The 27,577-nt window shown below is 38.0% G+C and overlaps 1 protein-coding gene across 5 annotated transcripts in view; it reads left to right on the forward strand.

Moving 5' to 3' along the window:
- Positions 1 to 27,577, forward strand: part of CLIC5 (chloride intracellular channel 5) — an 88,012-nt gene that overhangs the window by 50,755 nt on the left and 9,680 nt on the right. For 4 of the 5 annotated variants that reach the window (XM_081943259.1, XM_081943260.1, XM_081943257.1 and 1 more), the window contains 3 exons: positions 3,780 to 3,889; positions 4,161 to 4,286; positions 5,486 to 5,592. In XM_081943259.1, coding sequence (XP_081799385.1) covers positions 3,834 to 3,889; positions 4,161 to 4,286; positions 5,486 to 5,592 — 289 coding nt within the window. In that variant the 5' untranslated portion in view covers positions 3,780 to 3,833. Of the gene's footprint in view, positions 1 to 3,270; positions 3,381 to 3,779; positions 3,890 to 4,160; positions 4,287 to 5,485; positions 5,593 to 27,577 lie in introns of all 5 variants that reach the window. The other variant, XM_081943261.1, reaches the window with a different exon arrangement.

The following is a 27,577-nucleotide window of genomic DNA, read 5'->3' on the forward strand; positions in this document are numbered from 1 at the left end:
AATGTATCTGCAGGTGTATGCAACTTAACAATGTATTTTGAAAAATGTTAAGAGTGCCAGTTAAAAGGGTGACCTTTTGATATTGTTTAATAGTTCAGAGCAATTGGTGTTCAGTGGTTGATAATTAACAGGTAATACTATCTAGACTGCCATTATATGGCCTTTGAGATCACAGCAGTGGGGAGCCGCCCTCTCCCCACAAGGTTAGATATTTCTTCCCTGGTGCTTTCTGAGGTTGGAAAATTCCAATCTTGTAAAGTTATGAAAGGAGATGCAGAGTCCTGGATAGGATGGGAGGAGTTTTGGATCCAATCCTTGTACAGTCTCCTGCCACATCCCCAAATTAGGCCAAAAATCTGGACAGCATGAGAGCTGCTCTAAATTAATTTCTCTTTTCCTGCAAGGGGAGCTATATTTTAGGAGAGAGTATTTTCATCTGTCATTTCCATCCCTTTGGTCTGTAGCTGACAGAGCATTGGATATATTGGCATGCTTTGACCTTGGCATGAGCCCATAGCTACCAATATTAAAAAAAACAAAAACATTTCATCGTTGACACACAGTCACCCTTACATGCAGTACACATTTGCTTTGGCTGAATCCTCAATTAGTAACCAAAATGGACACATCAAAGCTATTCTGACCTCTCCCAATATGTCTTGTATCAAACATTTGGAATCATTTCAGAGCTTCAAAGGGTGCTTTTTTGGTTCTTTTCCTGTCCACTCAACATATTTCTGAACTGTCTCTCAACTCTCCATAGAAAGAAAACTTCAAGTTGGGAGCAGGGAAAGAGAAGAATATAGTCTGGTGATCAGTAGCATCTAGCCATATGATTCACTTCAATTTACATTTATTTTTGGTTACAGGCCAAAATTCTGTTTTAATTTTTAATTCCAGCAGCAAACAGTATAATAAAGTAAAAATGCCTAAAAGGTAAACTGCTTTTTAATATAGAAAGCAGTCTATCAGATTTTATATATACTTAGAGATTCTTTATATTTTGAACCTGTTTTGAATTTTCAAAGAATTTATCAGGTAATAGGAAAACAGAGAATTAGTTTCATAGAATAACCAGAGCAGTTTGAAGGGGTGGTATTAATTCAGGAGGCCCTGTATGGACAGCTCAGCAAATAGATAACCCTGATTTAAGAGTAGGTCTTAAAAGGAAAGGTTACTTTATTTCCCTTCCAGAATCTTGATGAAGCCTGATGAAAGTAAATGTCTATGATGAGAACAGCAAAGATGCCTTATTACCTTTAGGAATAGGGGGAAACCCCCCCCCCCAAATTTTACAGGGATAATACTTTCTGCTGCTATTGTTCTGAAAATTTCCATCTGGGATATGTTGCTTGACCTTTTCTAGAACCCTTAGACCACAGTATTCTCAAGGATTAGCTTAGAATCTACATGCTTTTTTCCATGAGGAATCAAAACTTGTTGACAAGGATTATCTGGTTTTAGAATCTGTCAGGCCCCAAGAACTACACATGAATAACAGAACAATAGAGTTGGAAGGGACCAACCATCTATACAATTTCAGATAAATGGTTGTCCACTTTCTTCTTAAAAACCTCCAGTGTTACTTATGAGCAGTTTTCTATATTGTTCTTCACTTGCAGACAGAATCTTGCCACACTAAAGCAACTGTTCGCATAACTACTGATATACCCATGAAACATCTGGAGTTCAGCCATTTTAACCCTCTTCCTCCCACCAAACTTTCCAAGCTTCACTGACTCTTTGCCTCTGGAAAGCAGCCTCTCCTTCCTGGGAAGCCAAATTATATTCCACCACAGAATCTCTACCCACCCTGAACAAATAATTTTAGCCAGTATTTCAGAATATAACTAAGGCTGTGCAATGCGTCTTGGAGTCTGAAGGGGTGTTCCCAGTGGGACTCTTAGGAGATGAAACTTTGAAAGAGTTGTGATAGTGATAGCAGCTAGTTGATTTTATGTAATCAAACATATGAAATCAAACATATGAAATCACATCTAATTATTTATTCAGATTTCTAATATATAATTAGAATATAATTTTCAAATAATATTAAGTAACAATAGGCTGGAGACATTAATACTAAGTAATTAATTGAAGACAAAAGCCTTTACTGTATAGCAGATATTTTGATGCAATCTACAGGATTTTTTAAATGTCATATTTAATTTTTGATAATAAACTAAATATCATTACCATTACCATTGATATTTAAAATCATAATAGTGAATTAATATTTTCTCCTTTTATCTTTTATCTAAGCTTTAAATTGTTAATAATGTTTAGTCAATTCTGTACAAGTATCACCATATCAAAATAACATAAAGGATTATGTACATATATTTTACAATAATATAAGAAAAGAACAATTATAACTTGGAAAAGCTAGGATCAAATATTTCAAATACAGCTTGGTCTAATTGAAAAATACTTTATGTTCTTTAAGCATATAGGATTGTTTTCCAATTCTCCAATGCTCAATATGGTAGCTTTTGTCGACTTAACTGATTTCTATCAAATTTTCTTAATATTTAATATCAAAACCATTTTTTCTGTGAAAGGAGAAAAAGTATATATAAAAAAGAGACACTTCTAATAATTTTGCTTTGAACATCCAATTCTGTCCAATTCAACTTAGATTTGTCAATACAAAATCACCAATAAACCAAACAAAGGAAATGCGTATTCAATTAGGAAGCTTCCGTAGGACATGATAGATCATATTTATAAGTCAAAGTGTGTGCCAGATTAAAGAGTTAGGGAGAGGAGCAGTGAACCAAAAGCAGATTGATGATATGTGGAGAAAAGAGAAAGGATGCAGCATGTGGGGAAAGGGATGGTAGCCAAAAGCTGTAACCAAAAATTAACTAGCAAACCAGTGGAAAGAAGGGGCAGGTGCTTAACATCATCGCAAATCCAAAGGGCAGAAAGAAAGGCATGATCTCAGATCACAAGAAGGCAGGAGTGAGGACACAGAAGTGTAAGTAGAAATAGGAAAGTCTTCCTAACAACAGTTTTACCTGCCACAATAACACTCCATATACAATAATTTATTTGTCCCAGTGAATCAACTAATGTTTTTGTGTACTACTCCTATATCTTTTATGATGATTTCCCTTTTAGGAACCTTTTCCTTTGTACCATCATATCCAGACATGGCAAACTGCTGCTTCCCAGACGAGAGGAATTCTTTTGTGATTTTTAAGGGACTCTTTTCTCCAACTTTCCAAATTTATTCATATAGAGTTTTTTTTTATTTGTCACTCCCAGGATCCCCATATGCCAAATAAAATGGAAAAGTGACCTGTGAACAGACAACAATAGGCCAGCTTGGAAGTAGCAACAATTACAACAGAGATACCTAACATCCTGGATTTTGTGTAGGATTTTTTAAAATGAATGCTCTCTTTCTTTCTTTTCCTAAAAAGCCTAATTTCCCTTCATTTTTTCTTCCCTAAACTTGACTTGAAGCCTAATGTTATATCTGTTTAATAGCTGTTTATAAAATCTGATCCATTCTCTCCAAGTCTAGAGAATGCTCACTGCCAGTTTATAAGACATCGGCTAGTCATGATATGTAATACCTCTGTTCTACCCAGAGTTTTGTTTGAAAACAAAACCAAAAACGATTTATATGTTCAGAATAGAATGAATCAAAAAAAAAAAAATCCATGTAGTTATCCTAAAGGAATGCAGGGTTTATTTTTATTGTTAAGCCTAACATTTTATCTTAAAGTAATTGATTGTTTAATTCTCTGTTGATTTCCTATTATCTGTAGGCTGGCATAGATGGAGAAAGCATTGGGAACTGTCCATTCTCACAGCGACTTTTCATGATACTTTGGCTCAAAGGGGTTGTATTCAATGTAACCACAGTTGATCTGAAAAGGTAAATGTTATCAATTAAAGTAAGACTATAAATTTTTGGCCCTCTTGGAAGGATGTTTCTTTTATTAATGTTATTACATTAATTTATTTCCATCTATATTAGCGATCTTGATTTTCTCATGTTGATAAGAAAATCTTACCCTTTTTAATTATATGGGACTTATTAAGATATGCTACTCAGAAAGAGACGAAGAACAAAAGAGGAATAATATGAGTAAGTAAGAGCATACGTGATTAAACATATATTAATGTATTCTTCTTGGTTTCCACAGAAAGCCTGCTGATTTACATAATTTAGCTCCTGGGACCCACCCACCATTTCTGACTTTTAATGGCGAAGTCAAGACAGATGTAAACAAGATTGAGGAATTTTTGGAGGAAACTCTTTCACCTCCAAAGTAGTGTATATTATCTTTGTTTCTGAAATATTTTATTAGAGTTATATTAAAATTATCAGGCACTATATAAAAGCAAATGACAAATATATTAATAGCTTTGCTTTTAATTAGTTTGCCTTTCTCATAGCTTGTCAGTCAGGTTACAATTCTAAGTGTGTATCTCCTTTCTCTATCCTCTGAAGTTATATTTATCTGAATTTGAATTGATGGCCAGAAACATTAGGCCATGAGTTCTTCTATTTTAAAAAATCTTCATCTGAAGTATCTTGTTTCAAATTAAACCACAGTTCCTGGGTCTCCAATTGGGAAATAAACTCAGATTCATCATCCAAATAAACTATATAATTAGTTCATTTCTCCAGTAGCTGAATGTCATTCAAGCGTATTAGACCTAGCATATGCAGGTATAAGTATTTATGTCATGCTGAGTTGTGGGATACTCTTCCCTCATATATAACGTGACATCACTCACCAACACTTTTATGGTCTGTAGGATAAATGCATTTGATTTCAGGGACTGCAAGTTGTAAATCTTATTCAATGGTCTTTGGTGGCAGCTGGCAGCAGATACTAAAATCTGATTAATCTTTTAAGATTATGATTCTCAGCCCACAGGCAACTTTTTAAGGATTACAACACACTTTTCAAAATTCTATTTCTATGTAGAACTTTAATCACACATCTCTTTAAGTGCACACATACTGAGAGCCTCCCTCCACTTTTTTCTGTTACACTGAAAAGGACTATTATAGCTTGGATTGATTTTCTGCAGAGGGAATTAAGCAATAGGCTACATTTACAATGAAATGAAGTGTGTACTGCCTAACTCCTCCATATCATTGAAGGTATATGACTTGTTCTGATATAAAATTATAGTTCTTTGGTTTCTTTGACTTTAAGCATTGGTACAATTAACCTTGTCATAAAACCCCGGTGGTGTGACTTAAAACTAGTTGGCTTCCTGTGGCACCACTCATTTTCAGCAGGGTCCTCTAAGGCTGACATGCTGAGATAAGAGGCAGTTTTAAAGCAAAAAATGATCTACAGAAATGTTGCTTCGTGTTCAAGCAGCACTTGCCAGGAACAAAATGTGCCTTTTAAATAGTGTATCTTTTTGTGCATGTATTTGTGAAGTTTTGTTTTTTACTTTCCTGGGAACATTATTTTTTTTAAAAAAAACCATCTCTCTCTATTTACAGATATCCTAAGCTTGCAGCCAAGCATCGTGAATCTAATACTGCAGGGATAGACATATTCTCCAAATTCTCTGCATTTATCAAAAATACAAAGCAGCAGGACAATAACAGTAAGTTGCGAGAGGAGAAGCCACTGCATATGCTTCCTCTGCAGACCTATAGAATACTGTCTTTCTCTGACGATACATTCTCTTCACTTCTCCATGTCAAATGTATGCATCTTGCCCTCTTTGCTTCCCTCCGCAATCCTCAGCCTCTGTTTCTCCTCCCTTACTTTTTGGCAGTTCATTAGGCATATAAAAGTGGTCACTCAAATGGGCAATTTTAGTTGGTGCCTGTATCCATAGTGTATTTTATAGATAGAAGAAGAAATATTATTGCCATTTGTGAAGGTGTCGTGGGCATTTATTCATTTCTCATGTTGCTTTCTTACAATAATTTGGATGTGGATTTGATTGCTGAATGTCAAAGCTGCAGGGACTTTTCTTCCAAGTACCAACTGTAGAATAATAATGGTAGCTCAGCCACCTTTGGGTAAACCTTGTTTAAATCAGAGTATGAATTGATGTTAGTAGCTCTTAAACTGTCCTGATAGGGGCAGAATGCTGCTGATAATGAAGGATGCCATGCACACTTCCCTCACCAATGACTTCCTCTTCCTTTTCTTGGATTGAAGGAATTTGCAGTTGCATGTTCTGCATTATTTGATATTTTTTTCTTTTTTCTTTTTTTCTTTTATTGTTTTAATTAAACAAAAAAACACACAAAAACATTGATATTTTATTTATATTATTTTCTATCTCTTTTCATAAAGAAATTGTGAATGTTGGCAAATTCTCAATTCAGTCTAAGCACCCATTTTTAGATAATGGAAGAAGGAACATGCTTCTGCTCAAATGATAATAATATGAATGTGATGGTGAATCCATATTAGGATAGTAAAATTCCTTTCACTCAGTTGAGCCCTACAGAAATTCATGTAAGAGTTTCCTGGATTTTCAGTCTTTCTCTCTTTTGTTTGATTAAGTTTGCTGCCTTGAAATATACAAGTTGAAAGGTCTGGAGCAGCCTGGGTAGGACTGTAAACCCAGAAGCAAACACATATCAAAGTTCCACAACTTTTAAGCATCTTGAAAGTGAAGGAATTGATTCCAGATTTTCAAGTTGTGGCAAGCTGTGTTTAAAGAAAGTGTGCATATTTATTATTTCAAGCCAGTTCAATTACAGCCAACTTGATTCCATCTACCCCCAACATCACCCAAATCATTTTAATAACATGCTTTTCTAAGGCTTGATCTTCACCACATACCATCATAGACTCTGCTTTGACATTCTCTGTATAGTCCTAGTGCTGTAGTTGCCATAAGTATATATATTTTTTCATTTCTGATCCAAGAACGAAGAATTCTAGGGAGATACACATGGGAGGATACTCAAGCTCGGGTTTTTAAAGAATCTTCTCTTTGAGAATTAACCCCTAGAGTTAGTTCCTTCCTTCCTTCCTTCCTTCCTTCCTTCCTTCCTTCCTTCCTTCCTTCCTTCCTTCCTTCCTCCCTCCCTCCCTCCCTCCCTCCCTCCCTCCCTCCTTCCTTCCTTCCTTTCTTTCTTTCTCCCTCTTGATACAGCAGATCAATGTAGCCTTGTAAAACACTAATAAATAGACTGAACAGCTACTGTACAACTTATTCATATTTATCAGCTATATTTTAAATATTGTTTATTTGCTGCTAAGGAGGAACATATAGAGTAACAAGCTCTTTTCAGTTGACTAATCCTTCTTAATGTTGTACTTACCTTGGCATCGAGAATTAGCCCTTTGATTTCATTGGAGGCTGTTCTTCAATTTGCTTCTGAAATTACTTTAAAGAGTGCCCAGTGTGGGTGGCTGCATTCATTAAGGTATTTTACTGGGTTATTTTCACTACAAACTGAACTGGAAGACCACCTGCACGGATTCTTTCAGTGGACTTTCCAGCTGTCTGACCAGAGGAATCTTCAGGCCTGGCCTGAATTCAAATCAAGGCCCCAAAATAAAAGAATATTAAATCATTAATTGACATTGGATTAAAACTTTCTCTCTCCTCCTGCTGTTCTAACAAATCTTGTGGCTACATGATAAATGGAATAATTGTTTGCTGTTATATAGAGCAAAATGTAGATGTTGGTCAAATGGGGTAGGACATGTTTCCCCATGTAGTTGCATGAGTTTTACTCCAGTTTAGGCCTGCTGGCTTGGATGTATTTACAAGATGTCTACAAATATTTAGATTCTGCTTATGCTGCTTCTTTAATTAATCAATTGTTGGAATCACATATAGGACTGTGTCATGATTGGTTTGAAGTATGACTTGTTCAATTAACCACAAGATTCAGGTTCACATAACATGTTAAATCAAAGGCAATCAATTGCATCTGTCTTAGCGCAGTGCTTGAGCCACAGTGCATGTCACAGTTATCAACTTCCTAAACCATTTATGATAACTAGAGGTTGGGTGAACAGGCTGTAATTAGGGCTCTTTTGAGCTTCATGGAGTGGGGAATTCTACCAAATACAATTTCTTCTGTCACCACAGCTTGAGATGAAAAGAACTGGGCCTGGAGAAATTCACTGTTGGAACTTTGCCAGAGTTAAGATTTGGCAACCTTGCAGAAGGAGTGTGTGCATAATGAATTAAGGTGGTCAGAATCTAAGCATTTTTATTTTCAGGAAAAGGGTTTGAGGTTTCAGTGTATGGATTTGATTTTCAGGCCTTGCAAAATACATATTTTTCCAAATTGAATCACTGAAGCACAAACATCGATATCTCTTCTCCCTCTTCCCACCCAAATATTTCTCAAAACTTTTGAGTTTTATTCTCTGTTAGGTGTCTGGGCACAGCAGAACACAGAAAAAAAAGTTTTATGTAGGTGGAACATTCAGAGTCACAGGTGCATGTCCTGTGACAAGCAGGGGAGGCAAGCTACACAAAAATGGCAGCCCTCTTCCCACTGATCCCATTTAGCAAGTAATAGAGGGAACTAGAGGAAAATAGAGATGCATGGCTTGGGGATGTTTCCAAAGCCAAAAACTGTCTATCCCTTCATCCAGGCCTTCCCTCTATGGATGTTGCATAAATAGTTCCCCCTCTACTTTTCTAATGACTATCTGATCTCATACAAGGTCAGGCATTTTTCATCGTATTATTCAATTTCATTTCTTTAATTTTGAACTGCTTTGATGAGGGTAACAACAAGATGGCAGGCTGACACTTTTTCTAGCAAGTACATGTACACAATGATAAAGAGAAAAATATTTTGGTGGCTTTATCTACTTCCCTTTTATGCCTCACCTGCTTATGACTTGAGAATGTACAAGCTTATAGTAGACAGAGAAAAAAAGTTATGCAAATCTCTCAGAAGGCTTTGTGCTGGAGAAAAGCAAGTAATCATAAACTTCTCATTTGTAGAAAGGAATTGTTTTTCAGCTTTAATTCTCCTCCTTTGGTTTATGGTTACAGTATTCTTTAGCTCTTAAATGCAAAAAAATGCAAGATCCTCTGGGGAGAGAATGAGAACATTCATAAAATTGATAATTGATGTAAGCTTCTATGAGCCAGAATGGTAAATTATAAATTAAATATATAAAATAGCTCTGTTCTGGTAAATTAATACATAGTATAATAAATTATAAATAAGAGCATTGGCTTAATATTGGGCCATTAATCATACATAAGTTTAAATCTTGGCTGTCTGTTTTCAGTTTCTTTGCTGCCTTTGAATTTTTTTTTAATTATTATTACCTGTGATGCATTCTGTATTAATATAAATCTAAGAACACTTATGTTGCCCCCATTGTATTTAACCAAAAGGAAGATGACTCTGAATTTATTACTATTCCTCATACTCCAAAGAAGTGTATGCAGAAAGCAACCCGTATGAATGTGTGTATGTGTTATATGTAACCACAAGAAACTACATACCAAAAAGACAGCAAGTTTAATTAATTACTATTTAATTAATATATGTAGAATTAATTGATCTACATGTGCACAACCAACTTCTCTCTCACACACACAATCTATTCTTGGGCACGCAAACACAGAAATGTCCACACAGACTTCATCCAGCTAGCAAGCAAGCAAGAAAACTTAACAGAACAAAGATAGGAGCAATGAAATGGGTGCTGCATTTGCTGCAGGCACGTAAAAAAAGGGAGATGGAAATGAGGCAAGGGAAAGAGGTAACGGGCAGGAGTGCAAAAGGAAGAGAGAGATGACTAGATGACCTATAACCGTGATGGCGAACCTATGGCACGTGTGCCACAGGTGGCACGTGGAGCCATTTGTTAGGGCATGCGAGTCGTTGCCCTGTCAGCTCCAGCTGACTTCAGCCTTCTTTTAAGGCCATTTTTCACCCTTCAGGAAAGCTTCCAGAGGGCGAAAAACGGCCCTATGTAAAAACCAGAAGTCACCTTTCCCGAACTTCCGGGTTGCCCATAGGTCCATTTTTCACCCTCCCCAGAAAGCCACTGGAGCCTGGGGAGGGCGGAAAAAGCATGCCAAAATCGGGGGGGGGGGGGGAGTGCTGGCTGCGCGTGCATGTGTGCTGAGGTCGTACAAATAGCATTATGGGTGTGGGCACGCCTGCGCACGACCCCCCTGTGCTCCCCCCACTTTTGGCACGCGATCCAAAAAAGGTTAGCCATCACTGACCTATAAGGTCCCTTCCAACTCTGTTAATCTGTTAAACTCCTCCTTTCCCAGTGGGACACAGGATGACTATGCTGATATAATAGCAACATTGGGAACTGCTCCATTAGCTCAATTTCATTGGCACTAACTGACTCTCAAAGGTGTCAGAGGAAGTCATTTCTGCTCAATCTAGAAATATTGGAGGTTGAATTTGGGATTATGTTAAAAAAACAACAGCTCCTAGGCTGCTGTAGTCCTTCCTTGACTCTCTTGCTGGATTTCTTCCTGAGATTTTGTTCTTTGTATCAGCTTCTCTTCTTTCTTGACCATTCACAGCACTATACTGCTGTGGGCTTTCATGACTGGCCTCAACTCACACCATTTGTTCTGATACCTTTGCTTTCTACATTTATCCTTAACAAATTATTTGATAACACCGTTCCTCTAATTCCCTACCTATGAAGTTCAGGATTTCAAAGTGATTCCTTGTGTTCTCTTCAAGAATGATGGGTGTCTGCTGAAGATCTTATTGGGAACTGGTCGGCCTTGTTCTTCTACTTTTCTTGTCTTGGAATTCACACAAAAGCAGATTGTGATCTGTTCCGCAGTCGGCTTCTAGTTTTCCTTAGTAGCATGTTAAGCGCCATCTGACCTGAGGGGACCCATCATCCCCCTGTATATTGTCAAGCACTTTATATTGTCTATCCTGTATGTGATAAAATATAGGAATGATTTACAATTGTCTTCTGATGTGCAGGATGAATTGATGCCTTTGCTATTGCTGCTGTTTCCAGCAATCATAAATCATTGCTGTCTGATACACAGTAGGATGAATTGATGCCTTTGCTATTGCTGCTGTTTCCAGCAATCATAAATCATTGCTGTCTGATACACAGTAGGTGTCTGCTTGCTTTAGCAAAGAAGCTGAGTTGACTTGCATGTTTTGGGTGACACTGCTTGGTGTATATACTTTTGGCATACACTCCCAACATTCTTCCCATTTCTTCCTTCCTCGGAGGAAAACATCCTCCATACACCCACGCCCTCATACACGGGGCACTATGGGGAAGCATAGCTAAACTTGAGGGGGATATAATATTAATGATGCAATACTGAGAAATGCTGTTCAAAAAAACAAATTGTTGGGTCTCTGTCAGGTAGTTTAATACCTGTTACTTTCTTACATGTGTAGAAGTATGAAGTACTCATGTCTACTATGGGGTTATAAAACTCCCTTTCAATGATCTCTCAATGCATTGCTTACAATAAATAGTATGTTGTTTTTTTAATGATTCTTATTATCATTTTCTTTGTACATTAAAAATAACATAAACATATAAAATGCAAGAGCCATTCAAAATCTAGTAGAAATATTTAAAAGCAATGTGGGCTCCTCTGCTAAGACACAAGGGGGCAGCATAGTCTAGGCCAAAGATCTGAGAAGCAATTCTATTCTCTCTGGTGGCAGCCTAGCATGTTTGGAAAAATTCTAGTTGCTTTGGATGCCTGATTTTCAAGGTATCCCCTGTTGTTCTTTGATCATTTAAATTACACTGCACACTGTGTAAACACACAGCAGCTTAATTTGGAATGCTGTAATGATCATCTTTCATTTATAAATTGCAGTGGCTTTATATTTAGGACTTGATTTTCCTTTATTGCATTAGTACTTGGTATGTGGTGTAAAGAAAGGAAGCAGATAAAGGCACAAACTATCAAACACAGTTTCTTTAAAGAAACAGATCAACAAACTAAGATTGCTAGTGACAGTTTCTTTGGAAGGCCAAGTAGGGCTAGAATAAATTCAAGGTTTGCCTCAGGATGCTTTAGCCTCCAGATAGTTCTCTATTTCAAGCCCAATTTGTGCTTAGTGGTTGTTATGCAGGAATCCCTTGGGGCATGCCAAGTTTTTGGAAGTCCAGGCAACTTGATTTTTGGACTTGAAACACATGAAGAGTTTAGAGCTATAAGTAATGCACCAATGGATAAAAATGTCCCCGTACATATTGGAAACTGCACGCTTGTGCTTGGGAGTTGGGCTGGGGTGGAAAAAAGCAGTGAAATTTCCTTCACCATATATGCTTTTACTATTAAAATGTGCTCTGTTTGCTTTATGCATGAATGAGCACTGTTGATATTATAACTATCAGCCTTTGATATCCCTTTGTTTATGAATTCTCTCTCAGATGGTGTATATGTAGTCACTTCCCCTGAAAAGTTGACCTTGTCAATCATTCCTTCTGAGACAATTCCATATATAAAAGATGGGCAACTTTTTATCCCCAGGGGCTACACATAATATTTTTGAAAGGATCAAAGACTGTAATGCTAATGTAAACTGGATAGGCTGCATCTTATAAATGAGCAAAACTGGGTTCTTCCTTTTTCTAATTTCAGGAGTTAGGTGGTTTACATTAAACTGTTTCTCTCAAAAGGGTAGATTTTTGGTATGTAAAGTTAAAAGGTGTTGGGGATTCATTGGGCATCTGTTCTTAACTACAGTCATGGTAACATAGTCATGATGGAAGCACCAGCCTTTCATGGTTGCATTCGAGTATGTAAGGGGCAGAATTGGCCCTTGCTTTCCATCCTCATTTACCTCACTTACCTCCAGTGGGTGTCTATGTAGCAAAAACAGAGTGGGACAATTTTATGTAGCTTTGACATAGTTGGTTGCTGACCCCCTGTACAGAAGGCATCTTAAGAATGCTCTATCTTTTTGACAGGTACTGAAATGAAAGTACTATTTCACCTCTCTTTCTCCCCTTGTTGTAAGGCAGTCATACTGTTCTCCAATGAAGAAAGAAACTTCCACTTGTGAAGGTACTATTACTTAAAATGGGAGAGTTAAATAAGACACAACCACAGAAAAAGCACTAAAGAGCATTTGATTTAGCCTCTCAAAAGTATGTTGGAAAATGCTTAGAAGAAGAAATAATGGATTTACTCAGACTTTCACTTTGCATCAGATTATTCATGTAATCCATTGATACCTGCGATACAGGAATCAAAACACTTTAAAAAGCTGGAGCTATTGCGGGTGCTTTTGATGGGTGGTCCAGGGGTAGTGTTTCAGAAAGGGCATAGTTAAGAAGTACAACTTTGGAAATTTTAAAGCCATTTCTCCTTCTCTCGTGTTAAAAATTACCACAAAATTGGATGAAACTTTTGCAAGGATTTAGGATGAAAACACTCAAGATTTTAGGGAACCACACATACCCCTTGTGCATCCCTGTGTGATGGCTGCTAGTTTTAGTCATGCTAATTTCTTCCTCCATGGCCCCTTCTACTCAAGTGGACTACAGATACTTGCTGCAAACGAACCTTATTAATAGTTCATATTAAGTAATTAAGCTCCCCGTTAGGAGAGCGAGTATGCAGAGAAGCCTAATGAGAGTGATATGGAATAACATGCACAAACCAGCATACAGAGACACTGAATAGTATAAAAATATAGTAGTTTACTATGTAGAAATACAGAGGTATTCAGAGTCCGGTTAACAGTCCAAGTCATACACGGTTCAGTAATCCAGTTATCAAAATAGTCAGTCTAACACACAAAGTATAGCTAAACAGTAGCAAACCACAATACCTCAGTATACACCAACCAGCTTCTAACAAAACAGAGAGCAAACAGCCATTCTGGCTCCCTCTTATAGCTGCTTGAGGTAACAAGCCAATTACATCTCTCTAACATTTAAAGTAACAGTAAAGTAATCATAGCTTATATACATTGCCAAGCCAAGCCTAGGGTTACATCCCTAACATTCCCCCCTCTTGGGTTGTCAATGTATTTACACACAACTTCACATTCTCAATCCATAAACATCACAACATTGTTTATGTTTGACCGTACCTTGTGCTTTGGTAAAATGATTTAGCAACATTCTCTTCAGACATACAATATTCCAGTGTAATCATTTTACAACTAACACTTTGCCGTACATTCATATATCTTAAGTCAGTATGCTTTGACCTTGTCTTTACAGCAATATTTGTTGACATCTGGATCGCTGCTTGGTTGTCCTCGTATACAACAATAGGCTCACGAATATTAATTCCCATATCTATCAGTAGTTGCTTGTAATAAATTAAATTGGTACATAACAAAGATAAACATGAAAATTCGGCCTCCATTATTGACAAACTTATATGCTTTTGACATATAGACCGCCATCCAACCAACGCTTTTCCCAAGAATATCCCGATACCTGATGTAGATTTACGCATGGAAACTTCAGTTGCAAAACTTGCATCAGCGTATGCGGTTAATATCAGCTCATCCTTAGGCTCTAAGTATAATGTATAGTCTGTTTCAAATATCTTAATACACGTTTTGCTGCTTGCCAATGCCGTTCAGTGGGTTCGGCATTAAACCTTGCCAATTGATTAACGCTATATGAAATATCTGGTCTAGACCAATTGCTTAGATAAGATAAACTACCAATTGGGGATTGATAAATATTCTTATCAAAAACTGAGCTTTTGTTATCATCATTGCTGAATTCCTGACTCATAGGAGATTTACACAATTCCATTTTGTAATTTCTAAGTAACTGATTGATTTTACCAGCCTGTGATATTTTATATCCTCCCCTAGTCTTACCTATCTTCAATCCAAGATATTTCTTTATTTCACCAAGATGTTTTATTTTAAACCTCTTTTTTAAACAGTGAAATAATTTCAATGGCTTTCTGCTCTGTTTTAGTAATCAATGCTATATCGTCTGTAAACAATAACAATAATGAAGTCATACCATCGCTTTCTATCTTAAATAAACAAGGATCAGCTAATCCAGCTTTAAACCCTATCCTTGCTAATTCCTTCACTATGCATTGATTCCGCTCGTAACCTGACTGTTTTAAACCATACAGGCTCTTTTTTAATTTCCAACAATCAGTGTTGCAATCAGTGTTTAATCCTTCAGGTTTCTTTAAATAAATAGTGTGTTGCAGCGGTGCATGAAGATATGCTGTTTCAACATCTAAATGATTCAACATATCCATGTTTACTTGCCCAAACTAATGATGCACACAATGTTATGGCTTTTAAACTTGGTGCAAACATTTCATCATAATCAGTTGCCGACTGGTTGAAACCTTGTGCTACCAATCTAGCTTTATGGGTAACTGTCCCATCTACACTTGATTTAATCTTATAAATCCATTTACACCCAATCGCCTTTTCACCTGGTGGTAATCACACATTCTCATATACCTCCAGATCTTGTAAAGATTTCAGTTCTCTGTTCATTGCTGCTTTCCAAACTATTTGCTCCTTTTTAGGATACATTGATAGTTCATTATACGTTGCAGGAACCTTATCTACTTGACATGCAACAGATGCCTGATACCTATCAGGTGGCCGCGTTACACGGGTTGACCTTCGGGGTAACTCAGGGTTTATAGGTGGACTATCCTGAACGTCCTCCTGCTTTAACACTTCCTCCTCCTGAGTAGATTCCTTTACTTCATCACACCTTTCTGGTATTCCTGATACATTGTTTGGATCTACTCAGGTTTCAATTACTACCTCATCATTATTTTCTAGTTTGTTCCAACCAACATGCTCTAAAAACTTTGCATTAGCACTGTGATAGATCTTAATTGTCCCACGTTCCCAGAACCTATAAGATCTATGATTTGAGTCATAACCTACAAATATTAACTGCCTTGCACGAGTTTGTCCCTTTAACCTAATCTGTGCAGGAATATGCACCCATGCAGGAACTCCAAACATGTGCAAGTAGCTCAAATCAGGTTTCCTACTATGCCAATGAGTAAATGGTACCTCTCCACTAGAAGCATTTACAACATTGTTCAATAAATGATTAGCACACATCATGGCTTCACCTCATAATGTTTCAGGCAATCCTGAATCGGCTAACATGGTTCTAGTCATAGCTTGTAACGTTTGCCCCCTTCGTTCTACAAATGAATTATGTTGAGGTCTATAAGGAGCAGAACGTTTATGCTCAATACCAGCTGTTTTTAACATAGTTTTGAACTTATAATTTGTAAACTCCATCCCATTATCAGTAACTACAGTAATAACCTTGGCTTTTATCTTTCTTTCCACAAATCTCAACCAATTAAAAAATTGTTGAAATGTTTCTGTCTTGTCTTTCAATAAGTAGCAGAAACCATATCTTGAGTAATGATCCATGATACTCAAAACATAACAGGCACCTCCCAAACTGGACTTTATAGGTCCAATTAGATCAGCCAAAACAACTTCTAAAAGTTCCTTCGTTTTAAACCCATTATGTCTGTTTGCTGGAGTAACCCTGCTCTTTTCTTACTACATACATTACAATTTAAATACTTACTGCAAGGTTTTAATTTAATTCCCTCTGACAACTTTACAGTTTGTTGCAGTGTTTTTAAATTAATGTGCCCCATACGCCTATGTAGCAGATGTATGCATTCATCATGTTGCTTCACATTATCATGCACTGAATTAGCAGTATGGTCGTCAGTTATAATATATAAACCATTTGTTAATTTTGCAGTAATCCTATTACCTTCCTTTTCTATAATACATTTATCTCCCCTAAAGGTTACTACATAGCCAATGTTAACTAGAGCTCTTACTGATAACAAGTTAAATTTCAGTTTAGGTATATACAACATGGATAAATGCTCATTTACAAATGAACACCTTGCCATACCTTCACCAGATGCTTTCACCCTCCAACCATTTGCCAAAGATACATGTTGCTTGCTGGCAGACATTTTTATAAAACAATTCTTATTTCTAGTAATGCACTGTGATGCTCCACTATCAACAACCCATGAATCATGGCTTATAGGTGCATTTCTAGATATAGTTAAAGTAGACATACCTAAGTTGACATTATCATTTTTCTTAGCCTTTCTAGTATTCTGTTGTTTAGCATTTTTACAGAATTTAGCTATATGCCCCTTAGCCCCACAAGAAAAACATTTTCTAACAGTATAGGCAGTTGAAGGTGACTCTTCATGTTGTGGTGTTTCTCTCTCAGTTGCTCTCTTTCCAACCTTCTTCTGGACTCTTCCAACAGGCGTGCAGTTATGTCAGTCAATGGACCTCGAGGGATGATACAAAATCATCATAACTCTCATCCAGTGATGACAGAATGATGTAAATTTGATGTAACTCTGAGAAAATAAGTTCTTTTTCATGTAGCTCTTGGAAAACTCCTTTTATAAAGTTTAAATGAGCTAACATATCTCCACCCTTCAGAAGACGTGCCCTAAACAGTTTGCGGATAGGATGTATATGTGCATTTACAGTGTCACTTACATATATCTTCTTCAAATTCTCCCAACATCTTGCTGCAGAATTCTCCCCACAAATATGAACTAACTGTTGGTCAGTCAGCGTTAGACCAATTATACCCAATGCTCGTTCGTTGCATCTTTGAAACTCTATCTTCTTGGCATCATCCTCGTCATTTGGATTCTGTACAGCATCCCACAATCCTTCAGTATGCAGAAGTAAGCTGCACTTCATTGAACAGGAAACATAGTTTGTTCCATCCAACTGGGTTATCAGTGATAAATTTGCTGATGGTGTGTGTGTCATCTTCTCCATAATAGTAAACACTTATAAACTAAACAGCTATCTGTATACGGTATTGGGTATCAACACCAATTCTCTTTTCAGCTACGTCTGGTACACTCTGGGCCCACAGGTTACACTGGGCCCATAACCAGTGTTAAGTAATTAAACTCCCCGTTAGGAGAGTGAGTATGCAGAGAAGCGTAATGAGAGTGATATGGAATAACACGCACAAACCGGCATACAGAGACACTGAATAGTATAAAAATATAGTAGTTTACTATGTAGAAATATAGAGGTATTCAGAGTCCAGTTAACAGTCCAAGTCATACACGGTTCAGTAATTCAGTTATCAAAATAGTCAGTCTAACACACAAAGTATAGCTAAACAGTAGCAAACCACAATACCTCAGTATACACCAACCAGCTTCTAAAAAATCAGAGAGCTAACAGCCATTCTGGCTCCCTCTTATAGCTGCTTGAGGTAACAAGCCAATTACATCTCTCTAACATTTAAAGTAACAGTAAAGTAATCATAGCTTATATACATTGCCAAACCAAGCCCAGGGTTACATCCCTAACAATTCATATTGTCATTCATATGAGAAAATTGTCAAGAATAACTAATAGAAAAAAAAACCCTGCTGCTGTTCCAAAATAACTCCTCTTGTAACTCATCTGATTAATCAAATTTCAAAGCTATAGGCAAAGCAGAAATGTAATGCTGTAAATGTCATTAAGACAATTCCCCCCTCCTCCCAATGACTTCTATCATCTTCCAAAGTCATCCAACCATTATAGTGCCAAAATAATAATAATGAGGCAGGCTTTGTATCACTTCAGAGATGGCTGGCTGATGACAAAAGACACCCTAGGTGTGAAGTGGGGAAATGACCTAAAACTTTCGTTGAGTTGCACAGCACATGATGAATGGAGAGAACCAGGATATATGCATATTGTGAACATACGGTTTCAGTGAACTAGGCTAGATGCATCTTGCTCTGAACCCCACAAAAATAGTTTCACCTTATATTAACATAGCACTTTTCTTTTAGGAATAAGTAAATAACCAATTATGCAGAGGATCTAAATCTTTGAAACATTTGGAATAAAAATGGAGGAGGAGTTGGAAAAAACCAGCTTTAGTGTTCTATCCTAAATCTACACACTCCATTGAATTTCATGGATTATGACCTGCTCAATAAAGAGTCAATCATAAAAATACATTTTCTTTGCTAATATAAGAAAATGGGAAAACAAGCTGTTTGGATGTGGATATGACAATGTGTGAACATAATAATTGCAATCAACAAAAATCTACACTTTTTTTCCATTTTAGTTATAGAACTGTAAATCTTTGGTTTAAAATTATTTTTATTTTATTTTTGAAAACAAATCTGTGTTCAGTATTACAGTATCCTTATATTATCCAGCTTTTCCAACTCTAATTCATTAATTGAGATTGTAGAAGGCAAGTAAAAAGCTTCTATGTGTGATTCACATTAATTTTTATATTGCTTCATTTAGTCAATACTATATATATGCACTTTGTTTAGCTATTATATTTCTATACAAGCTATACTATTCTAGGTGTTTCATAAAATAGAGCTCAATGCAATAGAATATCAGTCAATGCTAACAAACATTCTTTAAATACAAAATAACTGAGAAAGCTTTATAAATATACTAATTGTTTCAGGTAGAGGAGAAATGTTAGGACAAAACAAAACAAAACATTTTCCTGCTTTTATACATGTTTCCATGGTTGAACTCCTTTCTGGCATAAGTTGCTTCCCAACCCACATTGGAAGAACAGGCTGCTTCTGAAACTACAGAAGTTGGCCATCCTGAAGCTAATAGGATTTTTAAGAAACTGAATTGCGGGGTAAATGTGACCTTTGATGGGCATATTTCACCAGAATGGATCAAATTTAAACCAAAAGATTAGTTGGTTAGTTTCAGCTAACCAACTGAATAACCGGTGGCTATTCAGAAGTTGTGACTTGCCTTCAGAAGTTGTGGCTGCTCCATCACTGAAGGCTTTTAAGAAGAGACTGGACACTGTATGTAGTGGTATAGGGCAGTGATGGCTAACCTTTTTGATGCCAAGTGCCCAAAGTGCACGTGTAAAACCCCAAAATGCAATGCGAGCTCCCTGCGCATGTGCCCCCATGCATATGAGCACCTCTCCTGTGCATGCGCCTCACCACCCCCCATCGCCCATTTTTGGCTTCCATGTTGGTGCAGGAGGCCTTCCAGGCACAAAATGGGGCGCATGGAGCATGTAGATGCACACAAACCCTTAAAATGCAATGTGAGCGCCCCTTGCACATGCACCTCGGGCCCCCACACATACGCACGTATGTCACCTACATGTGCCCCATCCCCGCGCATGCACAGCAGAGACCCGAAGACCAGCTGGCCAGCGGGAGGTGTGCGTGCATGCTCAGTGGAGATGGGCTGGGGCGATGGCTGGTGTGCCTGCATAGAGGGCCCTGCATGCCACCTGTGGCATGTGTGCCATAGGTTCACCATCACTGGTATAGGGTCTCCTTTCTTGAGCAGGGAGTTGAAGTACAAGATCTCCATGCTCCCTTTCAACTTAGTTGTTTTGAAAGTTTTAACAAAGATGTGATGGCTTTGAAATCTGGTTAACTGATGAAGTGGATTTGTTCCATTTTTGAACCTTGCATTTTTTCCCATCTTGTTATTCCCTGCATATCAAAAAATTCCAATAGACCTCATACAATATCAATCGCAATGAATCTGGAAGTGATCAAGGAAGGTGGTATTAGTTTTTTAAACTTTTTTTAAAAAAGGAGAATAAATCTCGGGTTACTTGGTTGAGACTGAATATTTATGAACAGTTTTCCTCTTTCACTCATTTTATGTTGCACCCAGTTCATCTGTATGTGTTATGAGATAAATTTTGTGTGGATGAGAAGAGCAATAAAAAGAAAATGCATCAATCAGTGGGCTAAGGTAGCAGCAGTCACGATTCATTTTGCACACAGGTCATAGTTTGTTGAACATGGCTCTGCATGACAGTTAAGCAGCTCATAGATTTACAGAAATCATTTCAATTGCAGATTGAAAGGAAGACCAGTTGCCTTTAAAACAAAAACAAAGGCAGATCTGGGGTATTGGCACCACTAAAATAATGTTCTCTTATATTGCTATGACAGATTTTATTGTCTCCATCATTATAAACTCTCTTGACACTTAACTGAAGCAATTCCTGCACTAAATCAAGAATACTCACTTTTGAATTTGTTGTAAAAAAATTTAAATCATGAACCCACCTAAGTTAGCTTGTCAATTTTATATTTGACTTGTATATGTTTACATCAAAACTAAAGTTCAGGTAACCACTGGCTCACTTTCAAGAATGCCACTTCTCTTGACCTAATGGATTTATAAAATGTATCTATCTACTGGAGCTATGGGCAGAAAGAAATGGGTAGCCCAGTGTTGGGTTCCGGATCCCGTTGCAATCAATATAGTTGCAACAGGGCCTGGCCTCTACATGAATGGCGCAGCGTGCGTGCACGTGCACACAGCGCGTGCATGCGTCCTACCCTCCAGCGATGCCTCCGCGATACTCCAGCTGCTCGGTGGAGCGTCACACAGGCACTGTACACGTCGTGTGTACAGCGCCTTAAAGACAGGTAAGGACAATGGTATAGTATCTGGTGCTCTGGGAAGGCACCGGTATGCTCGTACCGGGGCGTACCGCCTGCAACCCACCACTGGAGTAGCCCCCGATGCTGCTGGATCATTGGCATTATGCACTTTCTCTATAATTAAATATAAACAGGCTAATTGCCCATTTGCAGCACATTGCTCTCCTCACATTTCTTAACACACTCCATGAAAACAGGTGGCTTTAAAATGAAGGGTGCAACTGGGTGATCAAAGCTCTGTGTTGCCTTAGTGGATATTATATGCATTTTATACATATAGAAAGGTGTGGGACTTTGCCTGATTATGCCCCCATTTTGAAGCCAGTAGATGCCCCTGTAGTATAGGCATTAAGTGTTGACATTGTTTAGAATAGGGGTGTCAAACTCGAGGGCCCGTGGCTGGTTCCGGCCTGCAGGGTGCTTAGATCTGGCCCGTGAGTCCTCCTGAGCTCTGTTTTTGCTGGCAGAGGGTTGCAGGAGACTGTCTCAGGCAAAAACGGAGCTCAGGAGCCCGTTAGCACTTGGGCCACTGCAGGTGCCCCGACACAAATGATGTCAAGCTGGCCATGCCCACCCTGGCTGCACCCACTCCAGCTCCCCGAGGTCAAACACAACCCTAATGAGGTCCTCAATGTAATCGAGTTTGACAACCCTGGTTTAGAAGAAGCCTTCTACAGAAGGGTCATTAAATGTAATGGCTTCTGGCAAAGAAAACTAGCTGGTAGATAGGTTGCAAAACATTTGGGGTCTTTATTTGTTTAAAAAGGGGGCTATTTTGCATTTTATTTTTATGCTTTTTAAATGTAAATAATACCTTCTCTACATCATAGAGGATGGTGATTTGAGGGAAGTTCAGTTGTACTGTACAAAAATATCCTTCTAGCCCAGGGGTGTCAAACTCATGTTGTCATGTTGTCACAGAAGTGTCACATGATGTATTGGGACTTTTTTCCCTTTGCTAAACCAGGCAGAGGCGGGGACAGCATGTGAAGCATCCGTTCCGTAGGCCGAGAGTTTGACACCCCTGTTCTAGATGAACAGGATAGAAATGTATTGCTTTTGGCCCAGTAAATAGCTGGGCCCAATAGACTGTCCTCATGAGAAATACTTCAAGCGTTATACTAAGAAAATAACCAGCAGCCTAGGGACAAAGGCATCTCTGAAAGCTAATGTTACCTGCTTTATCCATCAAATGGTAAAGAATGTCTAGTGCAAACCTCGTTCAATCCTTCACTAGTAACCAACTTCCACTTTAGGAATCATAATACTCTGAAAGCAGTTCCAGATCTTAGTGTTCCCGCAATATCCTTCACCTGCAATGAAGATAAAACTTTTGCAAAACTTCTTTTGTTTATTGCTTGATATGCTTAATTTTCCCACTGAAAGGAACTGTTGCTTCACACTCCCTCATAGCTCTGAATTTCAGGCCCTGAAAGAGAAATGCTAGTTTGATCGGTTTGAAGTGTCCATTCAGTATCCTGAACAAAGGGGCAGTCAGTTAGCTTCTGTATTTTAGCAGGGATGAGCAGGAATGCTAGTGGGCCATCCATCTTCCTTCCTTCCTTCCTTCCTTCCTTCCTTCCTTCCTTCCTTCCTTCCTTCCTTCCTTCCTTCCTTCCTTCCTTCCTTCCTTCCTTCCTTTTTGTGTGGAAGGAGTAGGGGAGAAGATGAAAGGAATTTTGTGACTACTAAATCTGAGGCATCTCCGGGCAAAGCATTGAGCTCGAATTTCAAGCAGACAGAAGGGGAGACAATCCTAAATCCTCCCAACTACTTCTGAGGACTGAGGGACTTAAAAATAATGGCAGCATGCCACAATCTGTGAGGTTTCTCACACTGCCTGTAACAATTAAACAGGAGTGTCTCAGAACAGAACCAGATCACTGGTAAAGATGAAAGAGTCCATTCCTTCAAGAAATTAAAACTCCTAAGAAGATGGGTGCTCTTGGTCCCTGCTTCAGGACATGGAGTACAAAGCATGGCCCTATATTTCATGCTCCCATCCCACTTCCATTTGGCAATCTCCAACTGAAAATATGAAGCAGATGGTCAAAAGTAGACACCGATTGGTTGAGCCAGGATTTCAAAAATCAAATTGAGTTAAATTAAGTTAAATAAATAAGTTGATTTTGGAAGGAAGGTTAAAACAAAATAATATAATTTCTTCCTGGCTGTGAGAGAAAAATCTTTCATTCTTCAGGTGTTATTATTCTAAAACCCAATTGATTTTTTAGGATTTCCAGGGTCGCTCTCATAATATCATTTTAGGTTCATTGCCATCATTACCATTTAATATGTGCCTCATGAAGAAAAAAGCAGCTGAAGGAAATTATTCTGACAGGAGAATGTCAGTGTAAAAATTCAATTTATGAGCTGACTAAAAAGAGATAGTAACACTTTTGTTTGAGAACCTGGCAACACTTCAGTCCTTTTTGGCTTTTCTTTTTAAAATGACAAGTATGACTAACAACAACATGTGCAACGCAGGGCCCTCCTAAAAGTTACTTCTGGCCATGCCTCACATGGTCCAAAATCCAAGCTTAGTGTGATCACCAGGCTCTGAAAATAGAAGAGTTTCAAAAATCAGAAAGGAAGAAAGCTTTTCTTTGGGTTTCTTTGTCCCCCCCTTTCTACCCTATTCTCTTAGTCTTTATCTAAAATATGGAAAGGAAGGCCAGGAGAACAGAGAGGCTGGCATGGCTGCAGATAGACACACACAGACACCCCAAAATGTATTGGCTCTTTACGTGGTGGGGGGTGGTATTGGCTGTTAACAGAGGAAGAACTAATATGAATTCCAATGCTTCAAATAAGAGCATTTTCTGGACATGTCACACACAGAAATCATTTGGAAGCTGCTTTGGTTTTTCCCTCTAATTGACAAGCAGATTGTGGTTCTGGGGCATGTTTTGTTTTCCAACAACCCTGAGGAGAGGGAGGGAAGAGGATGGGGGAGGAGTTGATTACTTGGAGTCTTTTAAAATGGGTTACTGCTGGGGGGTTTTCTTCCTACTTGTATTATGGTGAGACTATATTGATCCTACTTCAACTTTTTAAAATCGTAATAATCCCAGGAAGTTTGTGTATTTAATAGCCCCCCTTCCCCAATTTAGCTACCTCAGAACTTCTTAAAGCAATTGGTGTAACCTTCATGCAAAAGGCACAGTTCTGTCTGCACTGCATTGCACATTTTGGCCCATGAAAAACAGCAGGAACCTGAAGGCAGACAGCTGTCTCGGAAATCATAGGTAGCACATTCTAAATATTAGTTGCTTGAAACTGAAAATGGAAAAGGCTGCCTGTCCAGATCTGTGAACCTCCTGAATGGACTTGGTTGGTTAACTGGGAGATGGAGCTATGAATCCTGGATTTGAGCTTTTGACCTGTTCCGATTTTTTAGGTTCTTAGTTTAAAAATTGAATTCAGAAAGGATCTACAAAAACATGTTGGTGCACATGAATGTGGGTACATCACACACAAAGACTGATGTTCATGGATAGGGGATGCAGTAGTAAAAAAAAAGTAGATAACTGGTAGGTGTTCTGGTCTTTAGTGCTGTCAGTTTTTCCCTATCTACATATACACTAATACTCTGCTCAGCTTAGTTGCATGCAGGAAGACAGGCAAAATGCCAGTCAGTGGTTGAGCCTCTCCCTCTCTTCTTTGCTAAACAGCTATGGCAATTTTTGTTTGTCTTTGAGCAAGAGGCTCAGACCCCTGGACAATTAGGAGAGGGGTTCTAGGAGCTTCTGAGTCTTATTCCTTGGCTCTTGGGTGCTTTTCAAGAATTGTTAAACTATCCATTTCTTCTGGTTTATTGTTTCATTAGTATCAAGATTCTTATCTCTTACCATGTGTGCCCCTTCAGGCATGAATATGAGTATGACACTTTTGCAGATTCTGCTTTATGTACGAGCCTCCCGAAATCAATCATTCTAAGCCTGGATCCTCAACAAAACCAGTAGAATTTTTTAATAATCTAATTTTAGATTTTGGCATTATTTCAGGTCTGGATTTTAAGATCAGATTGTGCTTTTCTGAGGGTTTTTCCTATTTAAAAATTACCGATAAATAACTGCATCATTCAGATATGATGCCTCATTGTTTCTTCACAGGAATCAAGCCTATAGGAATGGACATAGAATTACAGTTAATTAAATACAAGTTTGTTGATGAATGTGGCAGGAGAGATACCTTGGCCACATTGCATCTTGTTATGGTGAATTTGATACTAGATCAATTATACACTACTGAAAGTTCTTTGTAAATCATTACCATTCCAGTGGTTAGAGTTTTAGCATCACAATTCAAATTGTTTGGTATGAAATAATGATAAATATGAAATGTGGTATCAGTGTTCCTTTTAATGCGAAGAAGATATTTTACATAATATTTTAGAAAGGGAAGACAATCCTGGAAAAGGAAATGAAACCCAGTTTGCATTTTGAAATATGGCCAAAACTAACAATTCTGTAATACAGTGCAGATGCATATCCCAGTGGTGCTTAATCTGCATAAGGCAGAAGCTTATTGTTGCAAGACCCAGAATTGCAGGAGTACGTCCAGTATGTCAGTGATAGAATTTTGGAGTATAGCCCTAGAAATCTGGATTTAAATTTCTATTTAGGCTGAAATTGGCAGACTTCATGCCTGGCTCAGTAATAAATCTCTCCCAACGCTAAATCTCATATTCAGGAATTTGCTTGCAGCAGAAACTTGCAGACATGGCATGGCTAGACAAGTTGCTTTATTGCAGACAAGATAGTAGTTACGTATGCATAGAAGATGTGCCCACTGGTGAACAGAGAAATTGAACAGTGTGCATTCCTGCTCCAGGATTTAAATTCTTGGCTTCCATCTTTTCTGAATATGGGTGCTCACTGAAGATGACCTGAAATTGTAACATCTGAATAGAAGCATGAATCCAGTTATAATAAGCAAACTCAGTCATAGGTTAGATTATCAGGCCAATTTCTTGCTGTTGATGTTTCTATGATTGTAGGCAATGAACACAAAATAGCTAGACGTTTATATGCAAGAGATGAACCAGGGTTTTCCAAAAATCTACCATGAATTCTATACCTCTATCAGAAATGAAATGATAATGCAACTCATAGTTTCGGAAAACCTGTGACTAAATATATCAGCCTTTTCAGGAGAGGAGGGAAGTCTATGTAATATCCACTGCAATTAAATCTTTTCATTGAAAAAACATGCCATTATCTACATCTAAATGTACATGTAAGATTCTGTCCACAACTAAAACACCTCAGTACAATAATTCATTTGGCATTTGACAGAAATGCATTAAAAAGCCAAGGACTAACACATATTTTTCCCTGGTAATTTTTATCTATTTACTTCTCATACTGCATTCATCTGTTCCCATGCTTCTATTGTATTCAGCAACCAATCTTCAATTTCCCATTAAGGCAGTGTTCCATAATTTTCCCTGTACACTTTATCATAAGCTAATGTACAATAACATTTCTTTCTTGTATTCCGACATTCTTCAGTGACCCACTGAGGATCAAAAATTGTACACTCTTCCCTTAGCAGAAAGACACACTGCACGTCCCAGATTTTGATCATTGTCATTTCTTGTGCTTTTTTGATCAGAATCCTGCCAAACATCTTCTCAAGCATATGTAAAATCTAATCCCCATGTAATTTTTGTATTCATTTGTGCCTTTCCCTTTTGAATAGGAGAACAGTGACAACATTCTTTTCACTCATCAGGCACAGATTGATCCCTCACACACATGTTAACCAAGTCATACAGCCACTGCCTGAGCAAACCATATCCATATTTTAGCATTTGACAAATTACCATCTGCATCTGCAGGCTTACATATGTCCACATTTTCACATCATTTATGACTTGCTTTTCATCCCCCCACAATGCTAACATTTGTAGCATTTGTTTCAATTCCATTCTTTGACATTTCATTACCATCTTTATATAAATCTCCAAAGGACTACTTTCTGCTTTTCTTCAGTTTTATCCCAAATAATTTCATCACTTTTATTTTAATTCCATTCATCCTGCTTAAGATTCCTCTTCAGCAACTTCCGAAGCATTTTTAGCAACTTCCAAAGCATTAACGACCTGGTCTCGGAGTGGGAGCCGGACCTGGCAGGGATAACGGAGACCTGGCTGGGCCACAAGGGAGGTCTCCCCCTCGTGGAAATGTGCCCG

This window comes from Natrix helvetica (genome assembly GCF_964273705.1).
Source record: "Natrix helvetica genome assembly, chromosome: 2".
NCBI classification, from domain to species: domain Eukaryota; kingdom Metazoa; phylum Chordata; class Lepidosauria; order Squamata; family Natricidae; genus Natrix; species Natrix helvetica.